Source organism: Semicossyphus pulcher, unplaced genomic scaffold (genome assembly GCF_022749685.1).
Source record: "Semicossyphus pulcher isolate SPU_LCO1_2020_fin unplaced genomic scaffold, fSemPul1.0.p SCAF_9, whole genome shotgun sequence".
In the NCBI taxonomy this organism is placed as follows: Eukaryota; Metazoa; Chordata; class Actinopteri; order Labriformes; family Labridae; genus Semicossyphus; species Semicossyphus pulcher.
The window spans coordinates 6860161-6876130 of NW_027211770.1; the positions used below are offsets into that span (position 1 = coordinate 6860161).

General features: G+C 41.0%; 1 protein-coding gene across 1 annotated transcript in view; it reads left to right on the forward strand.

Moving 5' to 3' along the window:
• Nucleotides 1-15970, forward strand: part of LOC138584682 (proprotein convertase subtilisin/kexin type 4-like) — a 165541-nt gene that overhangs the window by 28974 nt on the left and 120597 nt on the right. Inside the window, exon 6 of the mRNA XM_069656978.1 lies at nt 5565-5670. Coding sequence (XP_069513079.1) covers nt 5565-5670 — 106 coding nt within the window. The remainder of the gene's footprint in view (nt 1-5564; nt 5671-15970) is intronic.

Sequence of the window (15970 nt, forward strand, 5' to 3'; positions counted from 1 at the left end):
CCCTATTTACCATTGTTTTGGTTAATGCAAAAGATTCATAGGCGTCCATAATTCTTAAACTGCCAGAATATGTGCAACAGCATTACTTTGGCTGTATTTATAATACATCTATTACGATATTGCCAAGCATCCAAACACACACACACACACACACACACACACACACACACACACACACACACACACACACGCTCATGGTGCAGGGCGGCAGGGCTCAACCAATAGACACGACAAATGTTCTTGACTGACATGCGAGGGTGTAATCTGACAGAGTCAGGAGGAGGAGAGGCGGGGTCAGAGATTCACCACGGCAACCAGCATCACATTGATTGACACCTCAGCTTTCGGGGCAAGAAAGGGGGTGAGAGTCAGGATTGGGGCAGAAGGCGAAAGGAGCCTTGTTGTTCATGCAACAAAGCATATTGCATAAAACTTGACGAAGGACACCAGGCAGATTATACAACATGGCTAAACCTAACTGTTAAGCTTGCATGTACTGTACTGTAATCATAATTAACTCAATAATCAAGAACAATTTAAAGCATTTTTAAAGTTGAGAAAAAGCAACCCCCCCCCTCTCTCTACCCCCCTCCCTCTTCTTCCCTACTCTCATTCTGTTGTGTTTAATCAGCCTCTGGTGAACGTGGATATTGATTGAGGGTCAGTAATCTGCTCAGGGTTGGTAGCCTGCCAGGACTAGGCGTGTGTGTGTGTGTGCGCGTGTGAGTGTGTGCAAGCCTGACATATATGTTTGCAAAAAGCTAGTGTGTCATGGGTGAGCTGTACACACAAACAAATATGCACACACAAGGCCAGTGGACTCCATTGTATCCTTGCTTAGGCTGAGTCCAGCTCCACTAGAGGAGCTTGTTCAAAGCTGCAAAAATCCATATAGCACCCTGAATGCGTGTGTTGTTGATTGTGTCAGTGTGTGCGGAGAGAGAAAGTGTGTGTTTGTTTGAATGCTATAGCTGAGGGGCAGCTCAGATAAAGGCAGAGAAGACAGAGACTGTTTTGTTGTCGCTCTGTTTGCAAGTGAGTCTGCTTCATGGAGAAAGAGTGAGTGTGATTTGTTTTGAACTCTTTTTTGAATGAACTTTCCACTACTCTGTATATACTGTATGTATAAATGTGCATTTGAGCATATGTTTGTATACAGTGTATGTGTGTGTGTGTGAGTGTGTGTGCCCCTATGTGTATATCCCAGAAAAGGGAAAATGCAGTGTTCCAGTGTGACAGAGAATGATTATCATTCTGTGCACAAGTCTCTGAGTGTTTGTTAGTGAGTGGTGGGTGTGAAGCTTGTATCCATGGCTCTCACTTCTTGACACAGTGTTTGTGTGTGTGTGTGTGTGTGTGTGTGTGTTAGTCAGCATCCAAGATGCTTCTGTGTGAGCCCTTATTCAAGTTCACAAAGGTGTGTAGGTGTTTTTCGCACATATGTGGATGTGTACTCTACCTGTGTGTCTGTGGTGGGTCTGTATGTGCTCACACTCTCCAAGGCTGCTCCTCGTGCTCTGGTGGACGTTAGCTTGCTAGCTGCCTCCTTTTTCCTGCTTTTTTCTCCCTTACTACAAAGAAGCACTACTCTCTAGTTGAACACTCCTCAAACACACCCCTTCTGTACCAGTTGAAGACTTTCATGTGAACCAGATGTCAACCACTGTTCCTAGTCATTCTGAAAAAACAAAAATGGAACGGAAACGGTTTTCTTTTTAATGACACACATCCGAATATCCTTTCTTTCATTTAAAGAAATAGCCAAGACAGGACTTTTAACCTTGACTGATGTCTACCTATACAAACACGAATAGATGAATAGGTAAAAAAAACTCCATCTTGGTTTCGTCCAAAACTGTATCACTTAAACTGACATGTTTTAATATTTTGACATCTTCCTTTGAAACAAACATTGTTGGTTGCATGCAGTATTCGTATACCAAGGTTAGGGTTTTCTTTTATGAAGGAAAAATTGACGTTTTTGAAAGCTTGCTCATTTCAACACACATTATCTTTAATATGATGCTGATATCACAGATGAGCCTTTTTGCACAATAGAATCGTTAACAAGGTTTGTTTCCTATTGTCATTTTGCATCCATGCTGGAGTGTACATGTGGGTCTGTGGCATTGAAGTTCTTGAATCTCTATAATCCAGGTATGGACTTTCTTCTTATATTTTAGGTTTTCATCATACAAACAAACTTTTATATGATTTAAATATGCATGAGAACAATAAGCAAGGTTTATTCAGCTCTAATGACAAACAAATGACTCTCAAGATCGTGGTCATTATGTTTGTTCATTTAAAAATGGACACCCCCTTTTTTAAAAGGCAACAAAACAGAAAAATTAAAGGGCCAGTTTGCCGATTTTCAACGTGTCCTATCATGCTAATATGGGGAGCTTATGCCATTATGGTTGGACAAAAATGCTCTTTTGCTCTGTGCCTTTGAAGGACGTTATCCGCTTTTCCAATGAGCCCTGGAAAAGGCCAGGAACTTGCTTAACTACACTTCCTCAATTTAGGACGCCCGCCTCCAATGTCAAGTCGAGTTCAAAATCGCTAGGTTTGAAATGACGTTTTTTTTCATGATTTTTTAGATGATCCACCGATATATTCTCCAACGGTAGTATTTCACTCCAGCGTCTCTCGCTGGGCTGTTCCCTTCAGAGGGAGGGACGCAATGCGTGCTGGGTGTTGTAGGAGTGTAGAATGGGCGAAACCAGCTGTTTGTACAACTTTCTCCACAGCTATGATGCCAATTTTAAATATTATTGCTTCTAACGATTACAGAGAACACCAGCTTTTTCCAGGGGTGAATTGCTCCTTTAAGGTTTAGCACATGCACAAGGATCCTGGTGACAAACACTCACATCACATGAGCAGAAAGTCAGGAGAATAACTTTTCTCACCATGCTAAGACTTGTGTTCAGTCATGGGCTGACAACACTAACGTTACAGTAAACAAAATCTAGATTGATATGTTTAGATTATTTAATGATTAAGAATGATTCATGTAACTCATTTCCTTCATATTCATCCCTGCTGGAGGACTGAATGTCACTAATACTATGAAAGAGGACACTTCTGTCTTTATGTATATGCAAACAGGGACTCCTGTCAATCTGTTCAGTATTGTGGGACCTTTTTTTCTGTTATGTAGGTAAAAATGCATTCTAATATGAGCAGCCTGAGCTTACAAGTACAAAATAGTAGTAGTAGTAGGGAGTTTCTGGGGGTAACTTAACAATTATTATGGTCTAGTAAAAGTCTGATGTTTGATGTTTTCTGTGTGATAAATTCAAATAGAATGTAAAACTTGCTGCTGCTTACAGCTGACTGCTGACCATTTTTCTATAACTTTATCCTAATAGTTTTTCATTTTGTTTTGTGATGCTTTTAACTAATACGATTGCCGCTGCCAAGTTGAGCCTTGATGTCTTTCAAGATAAAAACAAATCACGTTTAATTAGACGAGTTTCTTCAGTATGTATCCTGCTAAATTGGCCCCAAAAGCCTGCTTCAAGCCATTCATATGAAGGAGTTGGAAAAAAAAGACTAGGGTTAGTGGGTTATTAAAATCACTGATCCAGCCTGCAGGAGCAATGCTGAATATGAACACAAACACCTGCAGGTCACCACTTGGCTAAAATTAGAATAAATTCACCAGAGGGTACGAGGCAGGATCTTAGCATTATTTAAAGCATGACCACCGGTGGACTTTCATAATGTCGCCTGTTGACTCACTGGTCCACTGTTTGTGAATATATAAACTCTAGAGTCAACTGGCACGTGAATGTGCACACACACGAACACACACACTTTACCCCCTTCTTTTTCCCCACTGCGCTCTTTCGCTTCCTCTCTTCATCATAATAACTGCAACAGAGTTAAAGCCTCTCAACTACACTTACTTTGAATAACAAATTTGTAGTGTGTGTGTGTGTGTGTGTGTGTGTGTGTGTGTGTCTGTGTGGTCCGGGGAGTTTTAAACAGCTGCTGACATTTTAGGTAAGACAGTTTGTTTGTTCACTACCTATTTGGATGTGTGTTTATATGTGTGTGTGTGTGCAGTTCTACTGTTGTGTTGTGTCTAGTTGGTGTGCCTGTGAGTTTGTGTGGATGCAGATGCACAATTTAAAGTTGTATGATGATGAATCATTTGTCTGCCATTATATCATTTGAATGATGGTGCTGGTGTATGATAGTGTTAATGTTATCAGATGAGTGGACCTTTAAGGTGCAGCGATGGCTCTCTTGCCTCAGCATGCTGGGTTGGTGCTGTCCTCGTGTGTGGATTTTACGTGTGAGTGGAGTTGTGGTTTTAGGTGCAAGGATGAAAAAACTGTCTCTGTGACTTGCTCATGAAATCTCTGGGCTCCTTATGGGCACATCGATGAACAAATTGCATCTAAGCGCACTCAGACACAATGAGGTCCTGACTGGAAATTGGTATCAGTATGATTTGTTTTTATTGATACTTACTTTAATAGAGTAAAAAAATAAAGTTAACAAAGGAATGAGTCGTGAGCTGGAAATGAAGAAAAATATTTTTGTTATTCTATTATTAAAAAAAACAATTTCCCTTTGGCAGCACCAGCGGCAGCGTCAATGACTGTACACTACAGCTCTTCTTGTGGCACAATGTGAGGTTCCCTGCAGTCATTGGACAACTGCAGAATAGACAGTAGATGACTTGGTGTCTTTACATCTATTTTATCTCAATTTTCTCTTAAAGTTGTTGGTATCTCTAAAATGATGATGTTACAGTAGTTCAAATGGGGATTTGCCAAACTCACAAGGCCTCCTTTATTCAGGCAAGAGTGTACTTGTGGCAACAAGTGCTATCATCGTCAACACAGCTGTAGTGTAGACACATCTGATCATTTTAAAGAGAGAGAGGGAGAAACATGTTCACACCTTTTCCAATATCTTTAAATATACAAGCAAAGACATTTACAACTGATTTACACCAGATCTTCACAAGTCGCACAATGCACTTTAACAACACATTGAAATGTAAAGCAACATGATAGTGTACATTTTTCTTTGAGGAGAACAATATCACATTATGTAACAGTGTTATTTGGAGAATGGGTTTGGGCAAAATTAATGTATCACAAGTAGAAAGAAGGCAGAACACTGTCTGCAGGTGGAGTCACGCCTGGCCGGCAGGTGATTTGGTCAGGTGGTAAGCAGGAGCAGGAAAGTGAAGCGCAGGCGGAAACACAAGGGCCATTTGATGCCAAAATAGCAGCATGAGATCTGCATAATAACAACCTTCGCTTTAACGATCATAAAAAAAATGTACAAACGGGTGAAACAAACAAATCAAATGAAGGAAAAAGAAATATTTTCCTGTGGCAGTGCTCTGGAAACTGTGTTCATGTAACTGCTGGCTCTGCTGGTGAACCTCTTAGACCTGCTGTTAGTGAGTGATGCATTTGGTTAATGTTTTACAATAAACCACCCATTACAGAAGTCCTCTCCAAGTTGTGATAATAATGTTATATTTATGTGTGTGTGTGTGTGTGTGTGTGTGTGTGTGTGTGTGTGTTCAGTTTGCACAGGGCATGTACAACTCCAGTGGGTTTGACCTGAATGTGATGTCGGTTTGGAGAAACAACATCACTGGTAATGGAGTGGTGGTCAGCATCATTGATGATGGTGAGTCTAACCTTTATTATATCACTCATGGTTCCACACTTTGGACTGATTTTAAATAGGTGCACCTGTACACGAGGCTTACTACAAAGTGTAGATTGATTCATCAAATGTTCATACAGGCAGCCACAAAGAACATTGAGGCAGATTTTTGGGGCAAAATATTTGTAACAGGACTCTGTCTTGGGTTCTTTCTAGGTGTGTACTGGCTATTATTTTCATTTTAATGATACCCTTTTCTGCCTTATTCAAAAAGACCAGGAGCAGTTATATAGCAAAAATAAAAATAAAAATGGGGAAGTACATGTATTATAATCAGAAAATTGTGTGATGCAATGTTCTTTTGTGCCATAGTGTGCAAACTACTGTGGTGTCTGCTTTCCAAAAAAGATTGAAAATGGCAAAGACATGTCAAGTTTGGTGAGATGAAGGTGAACTCTGGCCCTCAGTGGAGAGGGTGCATGATTTATGTTAGTGCCCCCCACCCCACCCTCCTCCACCACAACCACCGTCATCTTCTCGTCTCAGTCACGCCACAATGAGAATTCATTTCTCTCTGATTGCTGGGATATCTGGCAACAAGGGAAATGAGAGAGCGGCATCTTATGGGCTCATTCATCAAGAACTAATTGAAGCCTCACTAGTCTCAAGTGCTGATAGAGCTGGAGTAGTGTTGGAGTGTGCTGTTTTGGATGTGTGTGTTAAAGTGTTCATGTGATGCGTTTTTTTTGCAAGTGTCTGACTCTGCAGGATGTGTGTGTGAAAGTGCGATCGGAGAAACTGTCCTATAAATGTGTAGATATGTAAAGAATGACATATTTGTGTGTGTGTGTGTTCCTGGTCCACTTGTATCCATGCATGCCTATCTGCTTGCACATGTGTTGATTCCTTCTTCACTGCCTGTTTGTGATGAAAGATGCTGCTTTTATGGTTGGACAGAAGGTCTTCTCTTTTCTCTGCATCCCTTTGCATACAGATCACTATTCAGTGTGTGTGTGTGTGTGTGTGTGTGTGTGTGTGCGTCCGTGCACGTGCCTTTGTGGGTATTGGTGGCTAGGGGTAGAGGTTGGACACAGAATGAGCAAGCAAGCGAGAGAGAAAGAGAAAGAAATGAAATAGAGGAAGGATATAGAGGGAAATGTCAGGAGAAAGCGAGAGCAAAAAGGATTCAGAGAGGGGACGAGTGTGTGTGTAAATGTATTTGTGTGTGCATGTATGTGTGTGTGTATGAGACAGAGAGTATTAGACTTGCACCACTGAATCTCCTTTCCTCTGAGGCTATTGTACTCTGCTCCACCTCTCTGTATTGATTCCACCAGGCCAGAGCTCCCTCACTCTTTCTCTTCCTCTTCATTTCTTTCTTTCTCTTCTCTCATTTTTTTTGGTCTTTTCCTCTTCTTTTTTCCTGTTTCCTCTTTGTTAACTAGGAGGTGACGTTTTCCTGTGGCCACTCTTCTTCCCCCCCTTCTTCCTCTCCCTCTTTTATCTCCCTCCCTCCCACTCTTGGACAGACTGACTCTCACAGCTGAAGGATCATGTACACGTTCACCTTTAGCCACCTTTCAATCGATGCCTATTGATTTTGATATCACAATGAAATAAATTATTTTTCTTTGAGTGAAAGTGCTCCCACCTCCCCTTCTCTCCCTCCACCTCTACCCTCCTTCTTTCTCTCCATCCTTCAATTCAATCCCTGTGTTTTAGAGGTAATGTAATTGGCATCTGAGGCTGGTCCTCTACAGCACTGAATCCCATTCACTGTGCCTTTTTCAATTTGTATGTATGTGTTTGGGTTTGCTTCTGACTCTACTCCTTCAGACTTTTCTCACAGTTACACCACACACACACACACAGATATATTTATATGTATTTATATATTTATATTTAAGATTTCATACATAACTTTGATTCATGGAAATCTGGATGTCCCTTGAAAACACAGCTTAATAAAATCAATAGCCTCATTCACCAACAAGCTTAAGCTCGAGTTCATAAACTTTGTGTGTACTCTTTTTTTTTATACACATATAATCTGATTCATGAATTTCTTCTTTTGTTTCAAAACCTTTTTTTTTCTTACAACAATTTACAACTACTTCTGTGTGCCAACAAACCTCCAGCGATACACAATTTTAATCACAAAGACAATTTTTAAATTACAGATATTAGTAAGTCATTTAGAGGTTGTTGTTTTGTTCCTATAGATATTGAAAACACAGTATTTGCAATGAAATGCTACTGCTTTTCTTTTCTGCAGTTCTGTATTTTACAATCAATGGTACCTAAAAGTAATCTTAAAAGTTTTCATTTAAATAAATGTCTGTTGAGTCACTATCGCTGAATGAGGTAACACAATGGTGACTGAGCCTATTGCCCACTGATGAAAGCCTTTGCATTTTCAGTATTACAGACTGGGTGTCTGGTGCAACTTTCACAGTAAAAATCACAAGCGGCGCCCAGTTAGTGACGTGTTTTCCATCAGCCAGCAGTGGTTGGTCTGCCAGAGAGAGTAGGCGGAGCTAAACAGCGTTTTTTCCGGTCTCTGTAAGTGTTGCGACTTAACAGTAATCTACTATGTCTGAACAAACAAAGAAAAGATGGATGACTACAGATACAACTTCAACAATAAGTGAAAATCCAGTGTGTGCTCCCTCAATTACCGTTTATCACCATAGGTGCCGCCAAAGAGAACCAAACTGAGATCCTCGAGATGACCATTTTAATCACGTTTTACGTGCTGGAAGACTCACTCTCACAGCTTGGTTAAGCAGGATAAGTTAAATGTTAATGCTAATCTCTGGCTATGAGCTTTGACTTAAATAGATGAAAAGTTTTGTATTCTGACTATCAATGTGTGTGTGCATAAACACTGTCCCATTCAGTGTACATCAACATAAAATGCAGTCATTAGGCTGTTGTACACTGATTATGACTAATAAGTGGGTTGAAGATCCATCAATGAAATAGCGCACCCTCCATCCACCTTGTCCCATAACAGCCCCACAGTGTCCCAGTCACCCTGCTATCAACACCGGCCTAAGAGCACTCCGATATCGATCAGCACTCATGCTATTGTCATTACATGTCTTTGGTACACGAGAGACAGAGGACATAAGTTTGTGTTGGGAAAGGAGAAACTGTAGACGAACACACACATAGGCTGAGCAGAGCAGAACGACCACAGGAAGTAGAGAAAGACTGGCAGTAGTTTTTAGGATATACACAAGTTAATATCAGTTGAGCAAATCACTTTTTTCATGTCTAAAAACAGAAGGATTTGATTTCATAGTTGAACCTTGAAAAGCAGTCCACTGAGGGAAAATGTGAGCCCAATGTAGAGGCAGAGCTGTATTTATGTTTTAATACTGTATGTATTTATGAGTTGATGTAGGAGGTGTGATAAAACATTTTATGGCTGATTATAAAGGCTTACGTGGCTGCTGTAAGAGGGAGCTGTGTTTTTGATACTCTACAGCCTCAGCTGATTGACTTAATGAGGTGTGTCCACACATTATGAAAAGCATTTACAGCTTGTGCTGTGTGTCACTGTTTGTCCTACAGACATTTGTTGGAAGTATGTTTGCAAAAAGAAATCAGATTTTTTTTATAGTTGGAGTGTACATTTTTAATTGTTTTTCCTTGTCAGAGTATTATAAACAAGGTGTTGTGATGCATTAGACTGAGGGCTTTATGGATCATTCCATTGCACTATTACAGTATTCAGAATATAAGTCATCAAAAGTACTAACTCACTATGTTACAAGGTTCTCTAAAAAGCTGGTGGTGTGTGACTTACTGTATAAAACACAAAGAGCTGCAACTGCAGGTTATTTCCATGTGTATGAGCCACATGCCACTGCATTGGTAGCTCGGTGACTTCATCATCTTACTTAGTATCTGAGCGCACATCATATTTTCCCCGTATGCAGCGTTAACAGGCCACAAGAATCACTAAGCATTTGAAAAAGTGTTACACACAAACCAGTGAACACACAGCCGGCTGCTGCTGAGATGCTTCTCTGCACAACATAATAAGAGCGTGATTATCGTGATTATCTTTCACCACTAAGCAACAAAGTCTTTGACAAGTAACTAAACAAACTGGTCGCTGAGCAACACTGAAGTACCTGTAGAAGTGTATTATTTGGTTATAAAAATTAATATTAATTTAACATAGTCTCCATTTTTAATTTAGCAGAAACTCTGTCACAGTTAATGTTGTGTATTTTATCCTCATTGGCATTAATCAAACTGGCGTTATCAACAGAGAAAGCCAAGGTGTGTGTCTCTCTATTTCCACACGGGTGCCTATAAAGACTAGTGTGGGGATGCTCACGGTGTGTATGCATCCATGCATTAATGCAGGCTCCTGGCTTAAGTCCAATGAGTGTCAGAACTCTGCGTGTGCATGTGTGTGCGGTGCTGTTTGGTAGAAATGACACTGGCCGGCTATGTAAAAGTGTGTCTGACAGGGGCAGCGACGGAGTCAGCGCTTTTTTCCCTCCCTCTTCACCCCCCGCTGTTCAATCCATCCAGCTGCTGTCACCACAGGGGAGCAGACAATCTATCAAGGCATCGGGATGCATTCTCCTCACCTGCGCCGCGCCTTTAATGAACAGCCAACATGATCCCGGCTGACAAGCAGGAAATGGATGTAATAAAGATTGTTTCTGCATGCTCTTTGCATCCCTGATAAATCACCTCGCTGTGCAACAGATACGGGAGCCACATGGAAATTTGATTTCACACGGCAAGGGGGAGGAAGAAGAGAGCAGTGGGGGAAAAAAGAGAGCTGCTAGTGGCAGGGTCACTCTATTTTATTCCCCTTTTTCTCCAGCGGAGTGGTGGAGCAAGGTGTGTGGGGGTTGAATGAAAGGACTGTTGTTTTCCCTTTTTTGCCTGGGTTTTACTTATCCCACCAGTGTTCCCCCTAAGCCTAGAGCATGCCTCTGTGCCTGTAAACAATAACAGACCACGTGTGCGGACGTTTACATTGGTGTCTGTCATCATACTTTGACATAGCAGTAATGTGTTCACTAGAGGGCAGGACTGCATTTACTAAAACCAAAAGTATTTATGAAATAAGAAAATGAAATTGTAGGTTGGAAACCTTTTTGCATTGCCAGTAAATGAGACTACTAAATAAAAATGTATCAAAAAAAATGAACCAAAAAATAGCTTGTCTGTTGTTCAGGATATCCTTCCCTTTTAACTAAAGAGTTTGTTGCACCAACAAAATACACAATGTGGAGAGTTTGTAAGTGTGCACAAGGGTTCTCTGGGAGCCTCTGCAAAGCTACAATTACCCACAAACCTCTTCTAGGTTTACAAGTGTCTTCATAGAAGTGTCTCCGCCTGTCCACTTCACTATCACCATGCTGCACACACACTTGTCTCTGATGCATTCTTAAGTTGCAAAAACCTCCTTTTGTATGAAGTAATGTATGTCCATGATTATGTCCTTAAAGTCTTATTTACCTAAACAAAAGGGGAAAAAATGCAGATGGAATAAGGGGATATAAATGCAGTTATTCGTGATAACGGAGTATATACTCATAATTCTAGCCAGAGGCAGAAGAAAAATGTTCATCACTTAACATGTATCAAATTTGCTGTCTGAAAAAACAATCTAGGACTTCCTTCACAGTCCATAAAAAAGCCCAAAAAAGCCAAAAGGAAATAAATGTTTCAAATGCAGAGATGATTTTCATTTAAATAAATGTTAAGTCACTATCTATCGCCCAATTAGGTAACACAGTGGTGATTAATCCTATGGCTGATGAAAGCCTTTGCATTTGCTGTCTTACAGACTGGGTGTTTGGTGCGACTTTCGCAGAAAAAATGACAAGCAACGTCCAGTTAGTGACGCGTTTTCCATCACCCAGCAGTGGTTGGTCTGCCAGAGAGGGTAGGCGGAGCTAAGCGGCTGCTTTTCCGGTCTCTGCAAGTGTTACGAGTAAACAAATTCGACGCTCAGATGAAGGCAAACAGTCTAAAAAGGAAAGCGACTGCCAGTGAGGAAAATCAAGAGTAACAACCGTAACAAAGGGAGCCAACTATGTGCGTCACACATGTGACTCTGTTTGGATATCTTAGAAGTGTGCTCCTGCAATTACCGCTTATCGCCATCGGTGCCGCCAAAGAGAACGAGACTGAGATCTTCGAGATAACAACTTTAACAAACTGGTTTTGTCTGCAAATTTGAGGGCGCAGCCTTCATGCAGTATAACCTCAATAGACTGTAAGTTGGTGAATTTAACATATGTTTACTTTGGCAACCATATACAAACCTAAAACCCTTTCAAAAGTCTTCTTAGCTTGTCATTTAAAGAACATAGGACCCTTGGAGCAAAGGAGCCTGTGATCATAGATCCACTCCTGTAAAGCATACATACTTAAAGTTAGCTTTAATTGCTGGCATGTTAACTTACACATATGTAACAAAGAGCAGGGCAGAGATACCAATGTGGAACTACAGGATTCACTTTCACACAGAGGACACGACACAGTGGGATGAGCTGTAATCTGGGTTGACTTTTTTTTAACATTTGCTGTTAACACAGAAACTATAATAGTTACCTAAAAATGTGCTCCTCGGCCTTGGAAGTAACCCTCTGTTATTACTATAGGTAATATGTTAGTTAACAGAACATGCAAACAGTAACTTAAGAGCAGAACACACTGTTTATTGTGTTCTTCATACTTAACTCTGACTTGATTGAGTTTTTCACCACATGCACCCATAAGGCAACGGGATGAATCTTTTATAGCAAACACAAAACAGGACATCAGGTAAAGTAACATATTCATATGAAGGTCTTTACCATACTGCAACACACTACAAACCAAACGACACATAGCACGCTAGCAAGCATTCACCCACACCGCCTGTTGTCCAAACCCACTTTAACAGTCCTCTTAACAGAAAGTCATTCATATTGTAGAGTACAGGGAGAGCGAGAGAAATGAGGGGGGGAAGAAAAGAGAATAATGATTAGAGCTGGGGAGAAATAATAGTGAGGGAGCAGGAGAAATACATGGGGAATGGAATATAGGAGAATAAAGGGAGAGTCAGATTGAGATAGGGAGAGGACGGTAGAGGAAGGAGTGAGATAGCGAGGGAGGGGGGATGCAGATATGGGGGTGGGTGGGTAATTTATGATTTAATCTAATGCAGTCTGGACCTGCTGTAAGTCACACAGACCTCAGCTGGGAAAGCGAGGGAGGGAGAGATGGAGAAATCAAGAGAGAGACATTAACCTTTCCTTGAAGCGAGTGTGGAGCTGTTTTATCTGACCGCCATCCACCCCAGTAAACCTTTTCTCCTCTCCACCTCTACTTCCCGCTTCCCCCGACTTTACCAACTGCTCCTGTTGGACTGCGTTTCCCAAAAGTGTTATGTAATCATGATCGACTGAGTTCTGCTGAGAATCTCAAAATTAAATGTTGAATCTTGCATTGTATCACTGTTTGATACTTAACTCTGAAGCTTACTGAAGCTAATCTTTTCTCATGTTGTGCCAAACACCTGATGCTGGATGTGTCTTTTGCACAGCAAGTGTCTGCATACTTATAATGTGTAGAAACAGCAGAAGACTTGGGTAGAAAAAGAAACTCAGATTTCATCAACAGAATAAAGCTCAAGGAAAAGGCTGTCAGAGAACCGCCCACACACTTTGACTGACAACTTCTCACCTCGAGTAAAGGCACCATGGATGCAGACAAACTCAGTAACAAAATGAGAAATTCAAGGATTACAAAATTTCATATAAGCAAAGAAATGAATGTTTTTTTACACACTTATCCCCGACCTCTGAATGACATAACAGTCAATTTGCAACATAAGCCACCCCTGCTATCAGTAGTTGCCACTGGCATTACTGCGAGTCTGATTTTGTACTTCACAAACAATAAAAGATGATTAGGGTTTAATCTTCTGATACAACATCTGCGTCACAAAGAAATATAACATTAAGGATCCTGAAAATGAGTTAGTGTTGATTATTGGGAGAATATTGGGTAGTGACTGTAACTGGACTCAATAGGGAGTCTGATAATAGGCTTTGTTTGCGTGGAATATCAGAAATTATTAGTATCACTAATAATAAGTAGTTGCCACTGGCCTTACTGCGAGCATTTTAGTCTGTTGTTTTACTTCTCAAAAAATGAAATGTGCTTTTGGTTTGATCGTCTGAAACAACATATGCGTCACAAAGAAATATGACTTTTAGGATCCTGAAAATAGGCTTGTGCATGTTGCTGCAAAGGGCAGAAAATATTCCGGGATGTCTGTAACTGCACTCAACAGGGAGCCTCATAATAGGCTTAGTTTGAGTGGGACATCAGAAACAATCAGTATCACCAATAATCAGTTGCTGCCACTGGCATTGCTGCTGGCATCGTAGATGCTTTCTTAAAAATATATGATCTCAGGTATCTTTGATCGAACCCAGCTTATGTGTGCTATAGCCAAGTGATGTAACGAAGAGTAACGTATGACGTCTGTAGAGCCAGTGGTCATTTTGTAGCACAATCAGAACATAACAATCTTATGACTATTTTATGATATTTAAATAACAACATGTTTTGATGCTGTCCCCTCCTAACATGCCCAGTCTCCAAAATTCGGGTAGGTTTTATTTAATTTAACATATCACTACGCCAACAGCTTTATTGTACGTGATCAGGCCATATAGTACAGAGAAAGAAATTACAGCCTTTGTGTCATCTTGCTTCACAACTAAATAGTTGGCTGCCTACCAGAAATCACTGTGATACAGAAAGACACACAGCCAGGAAACTTTATTTACAGGTGTTACTAAATTCCTTATTGTTTTTACAATCAACCATCTCAACCAGTATCAGATACATAAGGGAGGAAAAGCCCCTGCTGACCAATAACAGTTCTTACAGTCCTTATATCCGTACCTGCTGTACATCTGACTTACACTTACATTTTGGAGGAGGGGTAAGTCAGTGACCTCATCCTGTAGCATCAGCATAACCTTCTGTTGCAGATTCGTTCACACCCATAAGTTTTTGCATCCATTATCTATACTTACTTATCCTTTCCAGGGAAGCAGTGGCCCTGATGGTGAGGACAGCCTGAAATACAATTTTAACATTAGAGAAAATTGACGTTCAGATGAAAAATATTCTCTCTTTGCAATCTTTTACACAGGCAATCTGGACAAAGAAAAGCTACATTTTTTTGGCCAGACTGTCTGTGTTGGGATGCTTATGAAATAGCACTTTTACATGTGTGCAAACATATTTTAAGAAAAACCGATCCTTTTCAGTCACTTCCAAGCTAGAGTGTTCTTGAACTCCTGGTATGACAACAAAAAAAAGAGCGCCAATCACTCCTTACCAAAACACAGGGAACCAATGGAAACAGCAAACAGAGAGATGCCATGGTAGTGGGCTCCACCAGCGCCTACTACCGGAGTACAACTCTTGTGTCTGCATCAATAATCTCTCTCCAGAGAACCATTTGCCTGGATAAATATTAGTTTTGCGTTGGCCCCTATAATGGCACCCTGTGCAGGCTGTGGGGCCTGTAAGTGACGTTGTCTGTCACGCCGCTGGCAGGCTGGCGTGGGAGTCGTTGGCACATTGTGGGGTCTCTCCAACGCTCATTTGAATTCGCTCGTCCCCAATCATGCCACTACACTCAGTGACTGCACACTTCCACACTCCACTCACACACTACTCCCACTACCTGTTTGGGCGCCGGCGCTCTCATTTGCATGAAATAAGATGGAAATGGAGCCCTTATTTATGCCAACAGAAATGGAGTGTGTTATTAAGGGCACTATTGTGCAAAAGAGACGGTGGCGGTAAGAATACATTACAGAGGCTATTTCTGGAGTGGCTCGAGTCACACAGAGGGTAATGCTTTACAGGTCCCTGATGACTTCTACAGTCTGGGCGCCAACTCTGGATGAGCTGTGTGTATGTTTATGTGCATTGTGTATGTGTATGTGTGTGTTTTTGTTTATGCCTGTGTTTGATTGTGTCTGTGTGAATTTATCCACAGTACCTATATATGTGTGTGGCTGTGTACTTGCACACGCCTGGTGAATATGATTCTAGGAGATGATCATTTGTATATTGCCTGGTGATGGATGGGTTTCCTGTGATTGACAGGTCCCCTTTCATACAGGCTTCATTGTGAGTCTGTTTGTGTTGTGTAGGCTGGGCAGAAGGGAGGTAGAGCTCCATTTCTGTCAGTCAGGCATTGATGCTGTGGCTCGACGCGTTCAGTGGGTCATTTCTGTTTTATAAGAAGCTAAAATGGGAG